Here is a 21,770-nt window from a genome sequence, read left to right as displayed (position 1 = left end):
CAGATATTATCACTGTGATATAAAAGTTCCTTTAAGTGAGTCAACCTTGAGGAGAATCCTAAGTAAACAGCACACGCCGGGCACACATGTGGTTCCGGTGACGCACGCAGCGATGGAGTGACCCTGGACTCAGGAACGAGTGGTTTCCCGACTTCTTCTTAGGTTAGTCAGGAAAACCTGGGGCCTGGTTCTTCCCCGAACCTCTCCCCCGGCTGACGCCGCAGGCACAGCGGCTGTGAGGACCGGCTTCAACGCCTGACGGAACTCGCTGGAGAACTGGCTGTGGCCTCTGGAGACCCTCAGAGGCCTTGGAGCCACAGACCTCGGGCTGGCCGGGCCTAACCCGATGTGTCCGTGTCTCGGCCCTCTGCTCCTCCGCTGACGCCTGCACGAGCCCATCATGCATGCTGGGAGCACTAGAACAGGAGTCAGGACCTCCGATTCTGGTCCTGCCACAGGCGCTGACTCCTGTGTAACCTCCCCCGCTCTTTTGGGCCTCAGTTTCCCTATTGGGAAAATCGAAGAGTGGAAGCTTCTAGTCAAGATGGTAGACTTCAATGAACCAAACTGATACTAAATAATAAATACTAAATAAATACATAAATAAGGGGCAGGAGGAGAACTTTCCTTTACAGAAAAATGCCACCTAATAAATGTAGAAGGAATGAGAGAGTTAGAGAGTCACCGCTTTGCAATTATTGTAATAATGATAGCTTTAGGCAAGAATCCTCAAAGAATGCTAAAACTATTCTGTGAAAGTTTTTGGGGGACAGCATATTTGCATAGTCTCAGAGTATCTGTCTACAAGATACTTATTGATTACAAGAAAGCTAACTTACATTGGAAAAACTTGGCACACACCACCCTAACCTGATGCTCAGTCAAGGTGACAGCACCCATGATGACATGCCAGCACCATGAACTCATTTAAGAGCTGCACTGATGGTGCACAGCATCACTTCTGTGGTGGGCTTGCCAAAATGCATGACATCATGCTGAGGAACATCAGAAAGGCCCAAATCAAGGGGCATTCTACAAAATAACTAAATAGTACTCTTCAAAAGTGGTAGTCTATACTACCCAAACTGATCTACAGATTCAATGCAATACCTATTAAAATCCCATCAGCATTTTTCACAGATATAGAAAATATAATTTTACGCTTTGTATGGAACCAAAGAAGACCCCGAATATTAAAAGCAATTCTAGGCAACAAAAACAAAATAAGAGGTATTAATATGCCAGATATCAAACTATACTACAAAGCTATCGTAATTAAATCAATCTGGTATTGGCACAAAAATAGGAATACTGATCAGTGGAACAGATCTGAGAATCCTGATATAAAACCATCCTCATATAGCCATCTAGTCTTTGACAAAGCAGACAAAAATATACGCTTGGGAAAAGAATCCCTTTTTAATAAATGGTTCTGGGAAAACTGGATAGCCACTTGTAGAAGGCTAAAGCAGGACCCACACCTTTCACCTCTCACAAAAATCAACTCACGCTGGATAACAGACTTAATTAAACCTAAGGTATGAAACTATTAGAATTCTAGAGGAAAATGTTGGAAACACTCTCCTAGACATCGGCCTAGGCAAAGAGTTTATGAAGAAGTCCCCAAAGGCAATCACAGCAGCAACAAAAATAAATAAATGGGACATGATCAAACTAAAAAGCTTCTGCACAGCCAAAGAAACTGTCATGAAAATAAACAGACAGCCTAAAGAATGGGAGAAAATTTTTGCATCCTACCCATCTGATAAGGGGCTGATAACTAGGATATACTTAGAACTCACAAAAATCAGCAAGAAAAAATCAAATAACCCTATTAAAAAGTGGGCAAAGGACTTGAACAGAAACTTTTCTAAAGAAGACAGAAGAATGGCCAACAAACATATGAAAAAATGCTCAACATCTCTAAGCATCAGGGAAATGCAAATCAAAACCACAATGAGGTATCACTTAACTCCAATGAGAATGGCCTTTATCAAAAAGTCTCCAAACAATAGATGCTGGCGTGGATGCAAAGAGAGAGGAACACTCCTACACTGCTGGTGGGAGTGCAAACTAGTTCAACCTCTGTGGAAAGCAATATGGAGATACCTTAAAGTGATACAAGTGAATCTACAATTTGATCCAGCAATCCCATTGCTGGGCATCTACCCAAAAGATCCAATGACACTCTACAAAAAAGACACCTGCACTCGAATGTTTATAGTAGCACAATTCATAATTGCAAGGCTATGGAAACAGTCCAAGTGCCCATCAATCCAAGAATGGATTAATAAAATGTGGTATATGTATGCCATGGAGTACTATTCAGCTCTAAGAAACAACGGTGATATAGCACATCTTATATTTTCCTGGTTAGAGCTGGAACCCATACTACTAAGTGAAGTATCCCAAGAATGGAAAAACAAGCACCACATATACTCACCAGCAAACTGGTATTAACTGAGCAGCACCTAAGCGGACACATAGGTACTATAGTAATAGGGTATTGGGAAGGGGGGAGGGGGGAGGGGGCAGGTATATACATATATAATGAGTGAGATATGCACCATCTGGGGGATGGTCATGCTGGAGACTCAGACTTGTGGGGAGAGGGGGGGAATGGGCATTTATTGTAACCTTAAAATCTGTACCCCCATAATATGCCGAAATAATAAAAAAAAAGTGTCAAGGGCCAGGTGTGGTGCCTCACGCCTGTAATCCTAGCACTTTGTGAGGCCAAGGCGGGAGGATCACTTGAGGTCAGGAGTTCGAGACCAGCCTGAGTAAGAGCAAGATCCTGTCTCTACAAAAAATTAGAAAAAATTAGCCAGGCGTGGTGGTACATGCTTGTAGTCCCAGCTACTCAGAAGGCTAAGGCAGGAGGATCACTTCACTGGAGCCCAGGAGTTTGAGGCTGTGGTGAGCTATGATCATGCCACTGTACTCCAGCCTGGGCAACAGAGCAAGACCTTGTCTCCAAAAAAAAAAAAAGCATGAAGGGCATGAAAAACAAGTAAAGACCAAGGAACTGAATTATATTTGAGGTAATAAAGGTTAACTAAATGCAGTGTGGGACCCTGGATTGGATTTTGGAACAGAAAAGGGATATTAGTGGGAAAAAAATTGGAAAAATTGAAATGATGTCTGTATTTTAGTTAATAGTAATGTATCAGTGTTAATTTCCTGGCTTTGACAAATATACTATGATTACATAAGCTGCTAACGGAGGAAGCTGTGTGAAGCTGCTATTATAAAAGAGGAAGCTGTGTACTATTTTTGAAACTTTTCTGTAAGTCTAAAATTATTTCAAAATAAGTTTAAAATTAAGTATATTTTAAATGTTTAGGTTGGACCCCTACCTCACACCATATACAAATATAAATTAAACTGAATCAAAGACCTAAATGTAAAAAGCTAAAACTGTAAAGCTTTTAGAAGAAAACATAACATAATAAATCTTTGTGACCTTGGATAGATACTTAATAATAAATAGAATAGAAATAGAATAGAATAAATAGAATAGAAATAAATAGATAGAAACATAATAATAAATCTTTGTGACCTTGGATAGATAATGGTTTCTTAGATAGGACACTAAGCACAAATAAAAAAAGCAAAAATAGATAAACTGGACTTCATCAAAATTAAAAAGTTTTGTGCCTCAAAAGGCACTATCAAGAAAGTGAAAGATAATCTACAAAATGGATGAAAATACTTGCAAATCACATGTAAAGACACCCTTATCAGATAGAACTCTTATAATTCAACAATAAAAAGGCAAAGAACTGAATTAAAATACAGGCAAAGGATTTGAATAGATCTTTCTCCAAAGAAGATTTACGAATGGCCAACGAGCACAAGAAAGGGTGCTAAACATCATTAGCCATCACAGAAAGGCAAATTGAAATAGCAATGAGATACCATTCCACACCCACTGGGCTGGCTATAATAAGAAAGATGAATAATAATGACTGTTGGTGAGTATGTGGGAAAATTGGCACCTTCATACATTGCTGATGGGAATGTAAAATGATGAAGCCACTTTGGAAAACAGTCTAGCAATTCCTCAAAAAGCGAAATATGGAGTCATTATATAACCCAGCAATTCTACTCCTAGGTATATAGTAGAGAGAAGTGAAACATACATCCATTCAAAACTTGTACATGAATATTCATGGCAGCATTATTTATAACAGCCAAACAGTGCAAACAGTGCAAATAGCCTAAATGAGCATCAACTAATAAATAGATAAATGAAATGGGGTACACCCATACAATGGAATGTTATTCAGCTATGAAAAGGAACAAAATACTGATACATGCTGCCACATGAATAAGCCTTGAAACATTAAGCGAAAGAAGACAGGCAAACGGCCATATATTAATAATGTGTAATTCTATTTATATGATGTGTCTAAAATAGGCAAATAGAGACAGGGCCCCAGACGTGGGCTGAAGGGAGAAATGGGAATGACTGCTAGTGGGTACAAGGTTTCTTCTTGGGATGAAGAAAATGTTCTGGAATTGTGAAACGTGCCGTGGAGTAATCCAGTAGAAGCCATGAGGCAGGGCCGCTGAGGGACCTATGTTGGGTGGAGGCCACCCTGCAGAAGTGACCTTTAGCTGAGGAGGAGCAGCCCGTCGAGAGCAGTGGCGAGAGCAGTGGGGAGGAGGCTCTAGCAGAGGGAGGAGCAGGGACTGGGCCCTGAGGCTGGGACCCTGTTCAAGGACAGGAAGAACAGTAAGTGGAAGGAAAGAGGTCAGAGGTGACGCTGAAGAGTTGGGTAGGGCCTAATCAAGCAGGGCCTTGGGACCACAGTGTGGATTTTGGATTCTGTTCTGAAATTGAAAGTTCATTCATTCCATACCATCTTCATGACTGCCACAGTCAAGTTGCTCTTAAATCACCCAGGAAGATAACAAATTGCTTAAGAAGTGGGGATCCAGGTTCCTTCTACCTCTCCATGCTGCCATCCTTAAGGTGTCCTCACACTCATTGCCTCAGGGTCACAATATGGTTGCTGCAGTTCCAGGCTTCACACCAGCTTTCTCGGTGGGAAGCAAGGGAAAGGATAGCTCTAGCCACATCTGTTCTACACTCTGACTTGTCAGTCTGAACTGAGACCAGATTCTGTCTAAAAATACCAGACCCCAGGTTAGGTTATAAAGGATGAGGCCTTGGATTCATGGAGCAATGTTAGGCAGAAAGGTCCTGGCCTCTGGGCCCTTCCTGACTGGAGGACTCTTGAGACAACTTGGGACCAGCCACGGGGCATCCTGCTTCATGGGCTCCCACACTGTCAGCTCCAGACAAGTCCTCAGACTCTTCTCCTACCACTGAGCAGAGGCCGAGGAGCGGCAGGGAGTGGCCTGAGGTCACACAGCAGGTGAGGACAGTGCCCTTTCTCACCCCCCACCCCCACCAGTCACCTCACTCTCCTTTACTTCCCCCAAACGCCCCCACCATCTTTCATTTTATCAGGTTCTCTGGATCCAGAGAAGGAAACCCAATTCCGATATTAGCATGATCATGAGAGAACCAAGAAGGTGAGTCCACAGTAGCTGCCATCATTGCCATCATCAACATCACTATCATTCTTGTAATAGTCCCCCCAAAGCCCTACAGAGAGGATTCTGCTCTCTCGGATTTCCTGCGCCACGCTTGCCATGGACGGCCAACTGCTAATTTTTTGTGGGATGATTTAGTTAAAGTCTGCCTCCCCTGCTAGACAGCATGATCTGTAACATTTGCTCTTTTTTGTTTTTTTTTGTTTTGTTTTGTTTTGTTTTTTGAGACAGAGTCTCACTCTGTTGCCCGGGCTACAGTGCCGTGGTGTCAGCCTAGCTCACAGCAACCTCAAACTCCTGGGTTCAAGCGATCCTCCTGCCTCAGCCTCCCCAGTAGCTGGGACTACAGGCACACGCCACAATGCCCGGCTGATTTTTTTCTATATATTTTTAGTTGGCCAATTAATTTCTTTCTATTTTTAGTAGAGACAGGGTCTTGCTCTTGCTCAGGCTGGTTTTGAACTCCCAACCTTGAGTGATTCTCCCGCCTTGGCCTCTCAGAGTGTTAGGATTACAGGCGTGAGCCTCCACAAGGGGCCACATTTGCTCATTTGTGCCTGCAATTTACTGGGAGGCTGCTGGAATGGGGTGGAGATGAGCCTGGGACTCTGTGACAGACAGACTAGGTACAAACCCCAGGCCAAGCCCTTACAAGCTGATTGATTTCAAACATGGCATTTTTTCACTACCTTGTGCTCGGTTTTCTCATTAGTGAAATGGGGATAACAGCACCTACCTGGAAGATTTGTTAGGAGGATTAAAAGAGATCATGTATGTCAAGCGTTACAGAGTGTGCAGGAGGCTTAGCTATTGCTATGCGACAAACATTTACTGAGCACCATGGCAAGGCAGCCAGTTGTCCTAGCCCTCCTCCCGTTCTCCCCTTCCTCTACAGTAAGGTAATTCCCAACATTTGCCTGATTTCCACAATAAAGACTACATCTTCCAGATTCCTGGGAGCTAGGTATGACCACATGGCCAAGTTCAGGCCAGTGAGACATGAGGGACTTCTGGCTTGTGTCCCTCAAGGGAAGGGTGTGCCTTTTCTTGCCTCCTTCCTTCCCACTGCTGTTTGCAATGTGAAGGGGGGCTGGCATTCCATCTTGGACCACGAGAACAAGGGTCTTGCTCAAGGGACAGCAGAATGGAAAGATGGAAGCAGACAGGTCCTAGATTTCTGTGGAGCCCCTTCCCATCTCTGATCTTCCTCCATATGGATTTCAGTGGGACAAATAACTTCCAGCCTGGCGAAGCCTCTCTTACTTTGGGTCTTTGTCACATGCGTTCAAGCCTTAGCCCTAACTAATATCAGCACCTACTATGTGCCGGGCATTGTACGCTGGTTTGTCTCAATCAGTATCGCCAGAGCCCAGGATAAAGGAAGAAATGTAGGCTTACAGGTCAAGCAACTTGTTCCAGGTCACAGAACTAGCAAGTAGCCAGGGAAGAGGACTGAGGCCAGCAGGTGTGTGTGGCTACATTCCTTGTGCCTACTGCAGACCACAGGACATGAACTGAACTGGGCTTGAATCTCACTCTGACACTTGAATGTTGGGTGACCTCAAGCAACAGGCTTCGTAACGCTGAACATAATCATAGCTTACTGGGTGGCTGTAAGGTTTAAATAACACAGAGTGGCAATAGTAATGCACCTGATACATGATGGGTGCTGAATAAATGTCACAGCCACGTTGGGACAAGTCCCAGTGGCCACCCAGGGAAACCTGGAGAAAAATGAAGGGAGACAAGGACAGGTGAGACACGGGGAAGGAGCGATGAGGTTGGGGGCTGGGGGTGTCTTACTCCTTCACTTCCACCCATCCCGGTCTGTGGCGAAGGACGTCCATGAGCGTGTTCGTAAGGGTGGTCTTGAACCGGATCGATGCTCTCTGCTCTCTGCAAGACAAGGCAACAGAACGCTTGCTCAGGATCAATGATTTCCCTAGGATGGCTCAAGGATTAAAAAGGTGGGGGGAGGGGGGGCAGAAGAAAAGTCAAGTTCCCTACCTGGAAATGCCAAAAGCAGAATTACTGAATTTCAGAGTTTAGCATTATAGCATGACAACACTTAAAATAATCAAATTGAGAATCATAGAATCTTTGAATCATTGACAAATAGCAATCATTTTATCCAGTGCTGCGATATGCCAGGCATAATCTGGTTTCTTTGCATGTGCCATGACTAATCCTTATATGAAATGATAAGTATTTGCAAATCCCTTTCCTGGCATTCATCTGGGAAGAAGGAGCAGATGTACTTTTTCCTATTCCTCCTGCTAATATAACTAAAAACCCAAGACATTATATATAAAACAAACATAAGAAGACTAAAAGGTAGAGAAGAAGGTGGACAGGCTGGGCACATCAGGACCCAAGGAACAACATTTCCCTGGGTTTTCTTTTTTGTCTCCTATAGCCCAGACATAGAATGAAACAGCCACCAACCCAGATATGCCCTTGGGCACAGACAAAAAAAAACTCCAACAAAAGCCTGCTCTCTCCAGCCAAAAGACAAGAAAGGAGCAACCTAGCAAGACAGGAGACTTAAGACAATCACTGCTCTACTCCAGCCAAAACCATTGAAAACATCTGTGGTTCACCCCGACTTATGCCAACAAAGGCCAAGTGGGTAGTCCAGACTTCCACTGAGGTTGTAACAAAGCGCCCCAACACCCCTACTGAGGTGGTGTCAGAGGAAGCCAAAGACCGAGCCCTGGCTTTTGTCCCTCCTGCAGGTGGTAATGAGGCTGCTCTTGAGGGGGACCACGTGTGGGCCTGGACTGCCCCCCTACCCAGCAGTAACGAGGTGTCCCCCTCACTATGGGATGATGTCAAAGGAGGTCTAGTGCAGAGTTGGAAATCAATACAATCAAAACCATCAGAAAAATACAGAAAATCAGTAAAATAAAAGGCTATTGATCTTCTAGAAAGGTCAAAAAAAATTGACAAACTTATTTGTCAGCAAGACTGATAAAAAAAGAGAAAAGAGAAGACACAAAGAAACAGGGGCTCCTACTAAAGACCTTGCATTTGATGTCTATCAAATGGCAATGCAGGAATACTACCAACAACTCTGCACGTCTCATTTGACAACTTAGATGAAATGCACCAATTCCCTGCAAAGCACAATTACCATAACTCACCCAATACGATGATTTCAATAGCTCCACAACTATTAAGGAAATTGAATTCATAATTCAAAAAGTCTCAAAAAAGAAATCTCCAGGCCCAGAGAGTTTCACAGGAGAATTCTCTCAAATGTTTAAGGAAGAATTAACACCAGTTTTGTACAATCTCTTCCAGAAAATAGAAGAGGAGGGAGAACATTTTGTGAATGTTCATTTTGTGAATCTAGTATTAACCCGATATCAAAACCAGACAGTACACAAAAAGAAAACTACAGATCAAGATCTCAATGAAGCTAGATGCAAAAATCCTTAGCAAAATATTAGCAAATAGAATTCAGCAATATATAAAAAGAATTATACACCATAACCAAGTGGAGTTTATTCCAGTGGGCAAGGCTGGTTCAGTATTAGAAAAATCAATCCATGTAATCCATCATATTAATAGATTAAAGATTAAAAATCACATGATCATAATCAATTGATACAGAAAAAGTATTTGACAAAATTAAACCTTCATTCATTATAAATAAAAAAACGCTCAGTAACTTCCTCAGCTTGAAAGAAGCATCTAAAAAAACTCTAACTGACATTACAATCAATGGAGTGGACAGTTGTCAGATTCAAAATGGAGTCACTTGTGTCAAACTGTGGCAAAACAGCTGGAGAAGGCCACGGAGGGCGGCCTCTCACGCACCATTTGCCTGATAACAGGAACTATCACAAAAACGTTTTCCCAACTGCAGCTTACTACACGAGTCACACAAGGACTGCCAGCTAGCTGCTTATACAAGAACACTTGCCTGACACACTGTCTCATAAAGCCAGTCCAAACTGCAAGGGCCTCACCGTAACTCCAAGATCACAAGTCCTGCCTGGCAACTACTGACACTCCCCACCAGAACTGCCAGTGGCAACGAACTTTGGTAAACCTCCCCTTTCCCCAATAAAACTCTAACCTTTTCCTTTGTTCTCCAGACATACCAGAGGCCACTCTGGTCTGTATGTATGTCCTAGATTACAATCTTACTTCCTGTGTATTATTCCCAAATAAAACCTTTTTACTTAGAGATTTATCTCTCTATATTTTGTATGCTGACAGGTAAAAGACTGAATGCTTTCCTCTTAAAATCAGGAAGAAAGCAAGGATGTCCACTCTCACCCTCTCCCTCAACATAAAACTGGAAGTTTTAGCCAGTACAATAGAAGGAAATAAAAGGGATGCAGATCAAAAAGGAAGAAAAAAAACTGTCCATTTTTGCACATGACTGTGTAAAAGATCCCAAGGAAACTAAACAACGACAGAACTAATAGATGGGTCAAGTGTGATCACAAGATACAAGACAAGGATACAAAAATCAATTGTATTTCTGTATACTATCAACGAACACTGAAACTAAAAATACAATGCAATTTATATCACTTACAAAAAGAGAAATTCTTAGGTGCAAATGTAACAAAACATGTACAGGACTTGTGTGGTGAAAACTACAAAAATGCTGCTGATGAGAGAAGTCAAAGAAGATCTAAATAAATTGAGAAACCTGCCATGTTAAAACCTGCCATGGATTGGAAGACTCAACAGAGTAGAGATGTCAACTCTCTTCAAATTGACATGCAGATGTAATGCGATTCCTATCAAAATCTCAGCAAGATTATTTCGTAAATGCGAATCATCCTGAAATGTTTATGGAAAGGCAAAGGAGCTGGAATATGTAAAACAATTTTGGAAAAGAAGAATAAAGTGGGATAAATCAGTCTAGTCAATTTCAAAATATATCATGCAGCTACCAAACTACATGGTATTGATACATAGATCAACAGAACAGATAAAGAACCAAGAAATAGATCCACACAAATATGCTCACTGGCAAGAACAAAAGCAATTCAATGAAGGAAGAATGTATTGCCTTTTCAGTAAATGGGGCTGGAGCAATTGGATAGGCACAGGCAAAAAAGTGAACCCAGGCCTAAACCTTCTACAAAAATTAACTCAAAATGGATTATAAACTTCAATGTAAAATGTAAAACTTTTAGGAAAAAGCATATAAGAAAACTTTTGGGATCTAGGACTAGGCAAAGAGTTTTTAGATTGGACACCACAAGCATAAAAGAAAAAAATTGATAAATTTGACTTCTTCAAAATTAAAAACGTATGCTCTCTGAAAGACCCTGGTAAGCCAATGAAAAGACAAGCTAAAAACTGGGAGAAAATATTTGCAAACTACATATTTGACAAAGGACTACTATCTAGAATATCTAAAGAATTCTTAAAACTCAACATTAAAAAAATCCAATTAGAAAACAGCCAAAAGACATGAACAGATATTTCACCAAAGGGGAAACACAAATGACAAATGAACATATGGAAAGGTGTTCAACATCATTGGTCATCAAGGAAATACAAATTAAAGCCACCATGATATGTTACTACACAAGCATTAGAAGAGCTAAAATTAAAAATTGTGACAATACCAAGTGCTGGCAAGGAGGCAGAGAAATTGAATGACTTATACATTCTTGGCGGGAATATAAGATAATATAGCCACTTCGGAAAATAATTTGGCAGTTTCTTTAAAAACTAAGCATGTGACTACCAAACAACCCAGAGATTGTCCTCCTGGGCATTTAGACCAATGAAATGAAAACTTACACTCACACAAAAACCTGTACATGAATGTTCATAGCAGCTTTATTCATAATAGCCCCAGACTGGTAACAACCTAGATATCCTTCAATAGGTGGATGGTTAAACAACCTGTCGAACAACCACACCATGCAATACCAGTCTGAAATAAAAAGGAACAAACTATTTACACACTCAACAACCTGGATGAATCTCTAGGAAATTTTGCTGAGTGAATGAAAGGCCAATCCCAAAACTTTAGATACTGTATGATTCCATTTATATAACTTTTTGAAATAACAAAATTCTTGAAATGAAGAACAGAATAGCAGTTGCCAAGGGTTAAGGAAGGAGGTGGGAAGGGGGCTATAGGGGAAAAGTGGAAGGAGGGGAAGTGAGTGGCAGCTATAAAAGGGTAACACAGGTGATGCTTCTGGTGGCAGAATGTTCTGTATCTTGACTGTGTGTATGAATGTCAATATCTTTGTGGATTTTTTTTTTTTTTTGAGACAGAGTCTTGCTCTGTTGCCCAGGCTAGAATGCCGTGGCCTCAGCCTATCAGCCTAGCTCACAGCAACCTCAAACTCCTGGGCTCAAGCAATCATCCTGCCTCAGCCTCCTAAGTAGCTGGGACTATAGGCATGCGCCACCATGCCCAGCTAATTTTTTCTATATATTTTTGGTTGTCCAGCTAATTTCTTTCTATTTTTTTAGTAGAGATGGGGTCTCACTCTTGCTCAGGCTGGTCTTGAACTCCTGACCTTGAGTGATCCTCCCGCCTCGGCCTCTCAGAGTGCTAGGATTACAGGCATGAGCCACCATGCTTGCCCCTTCGTGGATATTGTACTATAATTTTGCTATAGAGTTCATCATGCAGGGAAACTGGGTAAAGGGCATATGGGATTAGGCTGGGCGCAGTGGCTCACGCCTGTAATCCTAGCACTTTGGGAGGCCGAGGCAGGCGGATTGCTCAAGGTCAGGAGTTCGAAACCAGCTCTGAGCGAGACCCCGTCTCTACCAAAAATAGAAAGAAATTAATTGACCAACTAAAAATATATATACAAAAAATTAGCCGGGCATGGTGGTGCATGCCTGTAGTCCCCGCTACTTGGGAGGCTGAGGCAGAAGGATTGCTTGAGCCCAGGAGTTTGAGGTTGCTGTGAGCTAGGCTGATGCCACGACACTCACTCTAGCCAGGGCAACAAAAGTGAGACTCTGTCGCAAAAAAAAAAAAAAAAAATTAGCCGGGCATGGTGGCACATGCCTGTAGTCCCAGCTACTTGGAAGGCTGAGGCAGTAGGATCACTGAGCCCAGGAGACTGAAGTTGCTGTGAGCTAGGCTGACGCCAAGGTACTCACTCTAGCCTGGGCAACAAAGTGAGACTCTGTCTCAAAAAAAAAAAAAAAAAAAAAAAGGGCATATGGGATTGTTGAAGCTCAGAAAACAATACCTGAAAATGAAAGCTTCAGAAGCAGAAGTTTTATCTCTGACCTTCTCATGCCCTCTGTTTCTCAGTCCCATTCTCCCCTGAGGCTAGCCACAGAAACTAGAATCCCTGTTTCCCAAGGCAGGTCATAGAAACCAGAACCCCTTTTCTTGAATTCCAGCCATAAAATCTAAAAACATTCTATGTAAAACCTGGCCATAATGAAATTCTCTGACCTCCTTTGTTTGACTGTATGTCATAATAAGCCCCCCATTCCAGACAGAGCCCTGCCCCACACCCAGAAGGAAGGAATGCTGCTCAGAGAGCCCAAGAGGAATCTAGACAGACAGGCCTTGCTGCGTTGTCCCACCCAGTCTGCTAGCATTAGATCATACCCCCCTTTTTTGTCCCATCATATTTCTACACAGCTCTCCATACTTTGTTGAACCTATGCATAAAAATGAACAATTTCCCCTGTATCTTCCTTACATAATGAACATGACATGGTATAATACTGATTAGAGCAGACTGTGATAAGGTAAGGACACATGTTGTAATCCCTAGAGCCACGGGTCGTGAAATATTGTCCAACTACTCCTCAGGGTCCCCAACTCTCTTTCAGAGGTACACACATTTTATATATATATTTATATATATTATGATATAATATATATTATATTTACATATATATGTGTATATATACATATACACACATATATATACATATACATATATATATACACACACACATATATCCAACTACATATTTTTGTGAGGGTGAATTCTCTTCCTATCCTTCCACCAAAACAACGTATCATAACAGATTAAATACAGAAGATTTGGGAATCCAATGTTTTCTACTAATCCAGACATTAAAGAGATTCACAAAAATGTAAAAACATTATTACTCATCTCAGTAAATTGGGGGGGGGGAATATAACTATAGTTCATAAAAATATTTTATTTATGCTACCATGTAGTGAGTATTGCTTTTTTTTTTTTTTGGAGATAGAGTCTCACTTTGTTGCCCAGGCTAGAGTGAGTGCTGTGGCGTCAGTCTAGTTCACAGCAACCTCAAACTCCTGGGCTCAAGCGATCCTTCTGCCTCAGCCTCCCCAGTAGCTGGGACTACAGGCATGCGCCACCATGCCCGGCTGATTTTTTCTATATATATTAGTTGGTCAATTAATTTCTTTCTATTTATAGTAGAGACAGGTCTCGCTCTTGCTCAGGCTGGTTTTGAATTCCTGACCTTGAGCAATCCGCCTGCCTCGGCCTCCCAGAGTGCTAGGATTACAGGCATGAGCCACCGTGCCTGGCCTATTATTGCTTTATAAATGAATTAATAAGTAGTTTAAAATTTATCAGTTTAAATACTTTTTGTTTTTGAGACAGAGTCTTGCTCTGTCACCCATGGGTAGAGTGCAAGTGGCATCATCAAAATTCACAGCAACCTCAAACTCTCCTGGGCTCAAGCGATCCTCCTGCCCCAGCCTCCCAAGTAGCTGGGACTACAGGTGTGAGCCATGAACACCCAGCTAATTTTTCTATTTTCAGTAGAGATGGGGTCTTGCTCTTGCTCAGGCTGGTCTCCAACTCCTGAACTCAAGTGATCCTCCCACCTTGGCCTCCCACAGAGTGCTAGGATTACAAGCTAAGTCACCATGACTGGCCTATTATCATTATTGAAGAAGGGAGAGGAGTGAGGAAGGAAGGGCAGTCAATTGTTCTATGCTTATTGGATTGGGGGGAACCACTCACCGCTCTTTTCCCTTTGACAATCCATGGCCCTTGTAATTTTGATTCTGCAATGAGAAAAGGAAAATGATGTGGTTTTGCATATCCACTTTGCCTTCCCAAATCAACTTATTATAGATATTAAAATGCTCAAAGCAGCAGAATCAACAACGTATAGGTCCTGAGACATGAAGGTCCACCTTGATCAGTTCTCACTGGTCACTGCATCCCAAAAACTTGGTCAGAATTTACCTGCTGTCCTCAGAATGAACTCCCAAGTGTCCAAGGGCGCACCTCACTGTAGGCCTACTCACAGGCATGACCAGTACAGTGAATGCGTGGTTTTCAATGCTCCAAAGGTCCACCCCAAACCTGTTTTGAGAGCCCAGCTCAATACGCTCTGTGAGAAGGATCTAGACCTTCTACTCTAACTCTGAATGCTTGATTAGATCCAGGATTCAGGAGGGGGCTGGGTCAAAGACTCAGAGCAGTATTAACTCTTTTTACCCAAAACGGGCCTTTCAATCCTCAGTGGATGGTAGGTATTATTCTGTTCCAACCATATCCAAAACAGCTTGGCCGTCCACCCTGGGAAGACTGATCCCTAAGTCATGGACGAAAAGAGAAATCAAAACTGGTCCTAAACAGGCTGAGTTTTGCAGATTAGATGGATCTTCCACCTGCATTATGGGCCAGGAGCATGGGCACAGCTTAGCAGGATGTCTGCTCAGGTCTCACAAGGCTACAGTCAAGGTGATGAGGTTATGGTCTCAAATGGTGTGGACTCCTCTTCCGAGCTCATTCAGATTGTTGGCAGAATTCAGCTGCTTGGGGTTGTAGGACTGAGATCCCTGTTTACTCCCTCCCTGTCAGCTGGTGATTGCTCTCAGTTTCTAGAGGCAGCCTGCAGTTCCTTTCGATGTGGGCCCCATAGATAAGTTCACAATGTGGATGTTTGTTTTCCTATGGGCCAGCAGGAGCTTGTCCCTGACTTCCAACCTTTCCCCCTCCAAGTTGGCGGTGATGGAGCTTTATATAACTTAAGGTAATCAGCGTAGTAACCAAACCATCAAATTCACAGACTGCACCCACACTCAAGGAGAGGGAACTGTACAAGGCATGTATGCCAGGGAGTGGGGATCTTGGGCTCATCTTGGAATTCTGCTTACTACCTCTTCCGGCTCCTCAAAGAGCCAGTGGGGAGGGATGGAGGGTACTGCTTTACAAAACTGATGGAAGTAAGCCTCCGCCAACAAAAGGCAGTGAAATCTTATTCTTCCATTCAAGCCCATCCAACTCCCCCAGCACTAGTCAAGCTGTCTGGTCTTTTTGTATTATATCATTAATCCTATTTCATGCTTTAAATTCCATTTTCCATATGTTTATCCAGTTGCTCCAGGGCCTTTGGTTGAAAAAAAATTTTCCTTTCCTCACAGAATTGCCTTGGCACGTCTGTCAAAATTCAATTGACCATGTGTATGTGGATCTATCTCTAGACTCTGTTTTGCTCTATTTACTTGTCTTTCCTTATGGCACCATCACATTGTCTTAATTACTGTAGCTGTCTAGGAAATCTTGAAATCAGGTAGCATAAGTCTTCCAAGGTTGTTTTTTTCAAGATTGTCTTTGCACTTAGGGGTCCTTTACATTTCAATATAAATTTTAGAATCAGCTTGCCAATTTCTACAAAAAATATGTTGAGACTTAGATTGGGATTGCACTGAATCCACAGATCATTTTGGGAGGAAGGGACATCATAAAGTATTAAGCCTTAGAATCCATGAATAATATGGTCTATCTCTCCATTAATTTAGGCCTTCTTTAATTTCTATCTACATTGTTTTCTAGTTTTCAGTAGAGGAGCCTCGAATATTTTTAATTAAATTTATTCATGGGTATTTGATTTTGTGATGTTATTGTAAATGGCATTTTCAAATTTCATTTTCTAATTACCTGATTATAATAAATTGTGATAGGCAGAACAATGCCACCTCCAAAGAGGTCCATGTTCTAATCCCTAGAACCTGCCAATATGTTACATAACATCGCAAAGGTGAATTAAAGTTGCAGACGGAATTAAGGTTGCTTATCAACTAACTAGCCTTAAAATATATTATTCTGAATTATCTACATGGACCCAATATAATAACAAGAGTCCTCAAATGTGGAAGGAAGCAGAAGAGTCAGTGTCATAGTGTCAGAGTGATGCAATATGAGAAAGACTGGCTTTGGAGATGAAAAAGGACCATGAGCCAAGGGGCAGCTTCTAGAAACTGGAAAAGGCAAGAGGATAGATTCTCTCCTAGAGTATCTAGATAGGAATGCAGCCCTACTAACACCTTGATTTTGGCCCAGTGAGACCCATTTCAGACTTCTGACCTCAAGAACTATAAGATAATAAGTGTGTGTTGTTTTAAACCAATTATGGTAATTTGTTATAGCAGCCATTGGAAACTACATAATACATATACAGAAGTATAATTGATTTTTGAATATGGACCTTTTATCTAACTCCCTTGCTAAATTATTATTAATAGTTCTAATACTTTGGAAATTCCTTTGGGTTTTGTATGTGTACAATAATGTCATCTGTGAAAAAAGGTAGATGTACTCCTTCCTTTTCAATATTTATACCTTTTATTTCTTTTTCTTGCTTTATTGCACTGGCTAAAACCTCTAGTTTTAGTCAACAATGTTGACTAAACATGGTAAGAGCTGACATCCTTATCTTGCATTCCCAATTTCAACTTTTAAGAACGATATTAGCTGTAGGTTATAGTATTCATCCTCTACTAAATTGAGTAAATTTCTTATTCTCTAGTTTTCTGAAGATGTATCATGAACAAATGATTCATTCTTTACCTATTTAAAACATCTTTTCTTATATCATTATGAAATTATTATGTAATTCATTAAAACATCTTTTAATATATAATTATTATATAATTCAACCATTATGAGGTAAAAGTTATGGTTCTTTAGAGATGTTTAATATTTACTTCTGCCTGGCACCTAATATCTTGCTTTAGCATTTCTCAGACTAACCTGACGGCTCATCCAAGGTTAAGAATCCTCACAAGAAATTTTTTTTCCACCTAGAGCCCAAGGTGAAGCTGACCAGCTTCTTAGTAGTCTCCCATTGCTGAAAGATAAAGTTGTTTTAGTTACACCTTTACTAAGGGTGGGGTTCTCTGAAGGTTCCAGCTTTATGGAGAGGTTTCAGTTTCAACTCCTTGGTCCACGGGCCCCACACCATTTCTCCAACTTGTGATGTCCCTTGTTTGGGAGACAAGCAATCTCCTCCTCAAGGGAAATGAAGAATGAAGAATCAGTTAGTGACACCTCTGGTTTTTATCTTCTTTCTTTTTCATGGTGGGGGGAGGGTCCTTGGGAATCTCCCTGCCACCAATCCTCCCCACCCTGCACACACACATACAGGTTCAGCCAAACATTTCAAACGTTGTTTGTTATATTTTGCCCAGTATTTTTAAGTGTGTTGTGTTAAGAGGCTTTTCAAGAAATCTCATCTGCCATATTGCCTGAGATAGAAGTCCTATTATTATCTTGTCACAAAAAAACAGTCCAGGGATATGAATACTTCTCCCAAACCACTAAAATAAGGCATTTAGAAAAGACAAGCCTACAAGACTTTTAAAAAATGGTCTTATTGAGAAAGTGATTCAGAGATGGCTCAACTGCTTTTATGGGCTACAAACAGAAAACTTTAATTTTGTTTCTCATTTTTGGTTCCTATAAGATGGAAGGCAGCATGAACGGTGACAGCTGGTGTTGAGTCAGGGAGAACACTGGCTCATGACACCACCAGCTTCCATCATTCCTGCCACAAGCACTGCTTCAAGCTCCTTGTAACTACCTGTCAGGTGGGGACATCCATGCTGGAACCAGTTTGCCACACTAGCTTACACACTGCGGTTGGCCTTTGACCACCTCGCCAGAGACCAGCTTCATTGCTTAGCTGGTTCCTTCAGCCTCAGCTTCATTCTTGCCTGATCCAATTCCTCATTTCTTCTTAGCCCTCTGGAGAGTTCCCAGCATGCCTCAGAGCTCAGATCTTGGGGACCATAACATTGAAGAGGTGCGGTCAAAGGTTGGAACTCATGGTATTCCGACCTCTGGCTTCTCCAGGCATATTTTTATGAGAGTACACACAGCGCATCCTGGCATGCTTTCTTGAGACTGACATTCGAGTTCCAGCTTAAATAAGATCATACTCCCATGTCCCCTGGGTCATTTGAAACCACAAAGTCCTAAGTCAATATATAGGTGAACTTTGCCTCCCTGTCCAACAACAACAACAAAATACACAGTGTCACAAAGAAGCAGTCTGCTATTTTCTTCCTCCCACCAACATGGGTCTGCCACACTCATGTCTATACTAGACTCACAGTATAGACTAAGATTTTGTCCGTCCTTTAGCAATCTGCAAAGGAATCGGTCAGGTAGATGAGAAGGGACTATTTCAGTAGATGTTTATTTTCTGTTTTTGTAGTGCAAGTGGTATGTGTCGCAATCTGTGTTTAAAGAGTATTATTTTTTTTAAATTGAGAATTGGATCATGATTAACATAATGGCAGTTGAGGCATAGAGAAGAATGAACTCAAGACATATTTAGAAAGTTAAAGGAGGAGACCTTATTGGATGTGGGAGGTGAGGAAGTTGGAGGAGTCAAGACAATCCCAGTTTTTTAGCTTGAGCAACTAGGTGGGTAGTTCAACAATAGTCATTCAACATTTATCAACTGTATGTTAGCTCTGTGCCGGGCGCTGGGGATACATGGAAGAAAAGTCAGACTAGATCCGGGAGTCTAGCAGGGTAGACAGACGTTAAACAAATAATCACATGAAAAATGAGTCATAGTAAAAAGGTGAAATTCAAGGCACTCTAAAAATAGATAAACTCGTTTTTGTTTTGAGAGGGAAAGAAATGGAAGTGCCATTCCTGGGAGGTGGAACATGGGATAAGAAGTAAGTTGGGAAGGGGGAGAGTAACTCATTTCCCTTTTCTGGGTGTCATTTTCCCCACTCTGAAATAGAAGAGCTGGGCTGTGTGCTCTCAGAGGGCAGGGGCTTGTCTCTCAGAGGGCAGCTCTCAGAGGGCAGGGGCTTGTCTCTCAGAGGGCAGGGGCTTGTCTCAGAGGGCAGGGGCTTGTCTCTCAGAGGGCAGGGGCTTGTCTCTCAGAGGGCAGGGGCTTGTCTCAGAGGCAGGGGCTTGTCTCAGAGGGCAGGGGCTTGTCTCAGAGGGCAGGGGCTTGTCTCAGAGGGCAGGGGCTTGTCTCAGAGGGCAGGGGCTTGTCTCTCAGAGGGCAGGGGCTTGTCTCAGAGGCAGGGGCTTGTCTCAGAGGCAGGGGTTTGTCTCTCAGAGGGAAGGGGCTTGTCTCTCAGAGGGCAGGGGCTTGTCTCTCAGAGGGAAGGGGCTTGTCTCTCAGAGGGAAGGGGCTTGTCTCTCAGAGGGAAGGGGCTTGTCTCAGAGGCAGGGGCTTGTCTCTCAGAGGGCAGGGGCTTGTCTCAGAGGGCAGGGGCTTGTCTCTCAGAGGGCAGGGGCTTGTCTCAGAGGGCAGGGGCTTGTCTCTCAGAGGGAAGGGGCTTGTCTCTCAGAGGGCAGGGGCTTGTCTCAGAGGCAGGGGCTTGTCTCAGAGGGCAGGGGCTTGTCTCAGAGGGCAGGGGCTTGTCTCAGAGGGCAGGGGCTTGTCTCAGAGGCAGGGGTTGTCTCAGAGGGCAGGGGCTTGTCTCAGAGGGCAGGGGCTTGTCTCAGAGGGCAGGGGCTTGTCTCAGAGGCAGGGGTTGTCTCAGAGGGCAGGGGCTTGTCTCACCCTAGTGAGCCTTGGCCAGCACGGAGCTGGGCTTGGAGAAGGCACCAAGCGGGCTTTGTTGGATGGGTGGATGATGGATGGATGGATAGGCAGGCGGGCGGCGGGACGAATGAATCTCTAGGTGCTTAGCCAGGTCAGAAAATCTGAACTTCTGAGCTTCCCCCGGGGTCACCAAAACCGCCGGGCACAGCTTGCAATCTCAGAGCTGTGCAAACTTCCCGCCCGCGGCCGGGCCCGCCGCCCATGCGCAGCAGCTTGGGCGACGCGGGGCACGCTGGGACTGTAGTCTTGCCCCTGAGTTTGTGGCTTTCTTCTCCCTCTGCCTGGAATTCGTCCTCGAGGACACACCCCCACTCCCCAGCACCCCGCTCCCGGGTTTTGAACCCCACCGCGGCTTCCCTCCCGTTCTCCAGGAACGATAAAAGCATCTGTCCGGGTCCACTCCTACCTTCGGTCGCGACATGACACGATTCCCCCGGGCCAGACCCAAACCGCCAGCGTGCCTGGCGCGGGCCGTTGCGTCCCGTTGCCAAGGCGACAGAAGGGCGCCCGGATCCGTCGCTCTGATTGGATGAGCCCAGGGCATTCTCCCCGCGAGAAAAGGGCTCGGTCCGCCAGAGCCCCTGGCGGAGGCCCTGGTGGGCCAATGGCTCCTGGGCGTCCTGGCAGCCCAGGTCCTCGACTTGCTCGAGGGTTCTCTCCCGTCTCCACCCCTGCGACCCCGGGGCACACCGGGCCCGAGGCCGGCCGCCCGCTGTGGCACTTACTGCCCAGCGCTGCCTCCAGCTGCGCTCTCCCTGCTCTAAGAGCGCTGCGTCTGAAAAGTTGACAGCTTCTGGCGAATGCAGTGATACTGTTTCCTTACTTAAGTGAGGTCTCTCACTAAGTCACCTAGTCAGGTGGTCAGTCGGTAACGCGGCCAGTCACCTCTGCTTTACTCAGGCACTTTCTTTTTCTTTCTTCTCTCTTTTTTTTAAACTAACCCGTAACTCGGAATGCAACCCCAGCTACTTTCTAAATCTTAAGCACCAACTCACCTCAACGCCTGCAGCAGCCTCCCGACCAGTCTGCTAGTGCCCATCCTTGCCTTATCCTTCTCAATTCATTCTCTGCCCTGACCTCGTCTCTCTTCTGTATATAACCTTCCATGGCTCCCCATCACTGTTAAGGACTAGATGAAATTCCTCACCTTGAGCAGCAGAACTTTTGCTGGTCTGGTGCCTGAAGATTTTGCCAGCCTCATCCGTCCTACATCTGTTTGCCCCCTGCTCTCCGCACTCCGGTCTCTGATCTCCTTTCAGTTACTGGTTTGGCCCTTATTTTCCACCCTCACACTCCCGTGTACACACACACATCTCTATTAACTTTGAGCTTCCCTTTGCTGGTGGCTCTTTTCTCCCACTCTGCTCAGATCTCAGCTTGCATTTTAACTCAGGAAAGTCTTCTCTGACACCTAT

At 43.5% G+C, this 21,770-nt stretch overlaps 1 protein-coding gene across 4 annotated transcripts in view; it reads right to left on the bottom strand.

Moving 5' to 3' along the window:
- TTLL9 (tubulin tyrosine ligase like 9) overlaps positions 1-20,838 on the bottom strand; it is a 51,662-nt gene extending 30,824 nt beyond the window's left edge. For all 4 annotated transcript variants that reach the window (XM_076011018.1, XM_076011017.1, XM_076011019.1 and 1 more), the window contains exons 1-3: positions 20,762-20,838; positions 14,508-14,551; positions 7,372-7,464 (exon numbers count right to left, since the gene is read on the bottom strand). In XM_076011018.1, the coding sequence (XP_075867133.1) occupies positions 7,372-7,464; positions 14,508-14,551; positions 20,762-20,776 (152 nt within the window). In that variant the 5' untranslated portion in view covers positions 20,777-20,838. The remainder of the gene's footprint in view (positions 1-7,371; positions 7,465-14,507; positions 14,552-20,761) is intronic.
- Between the last annotated feature and the right edge of the window lie 932 nt (positions 20,839-21,770).

Source organism: Microcebus murinus, chromosome 16 (assembly GCF_040939455.1).
Source record: "Microcebus murinus isolate Inina chromosome 16, M.murinus_Inina_mat1.0, whole genome shotgun sequence".
Lineage (NCBI taxonomy): Eukaryota > Metazoa > Chordata > Mammalia > Primates > Cheirogaleidae > Microcebus > Microcebus murinus.
This window is presented reverse-complemented; position numbering and strand designations above follow the sequence as displayed.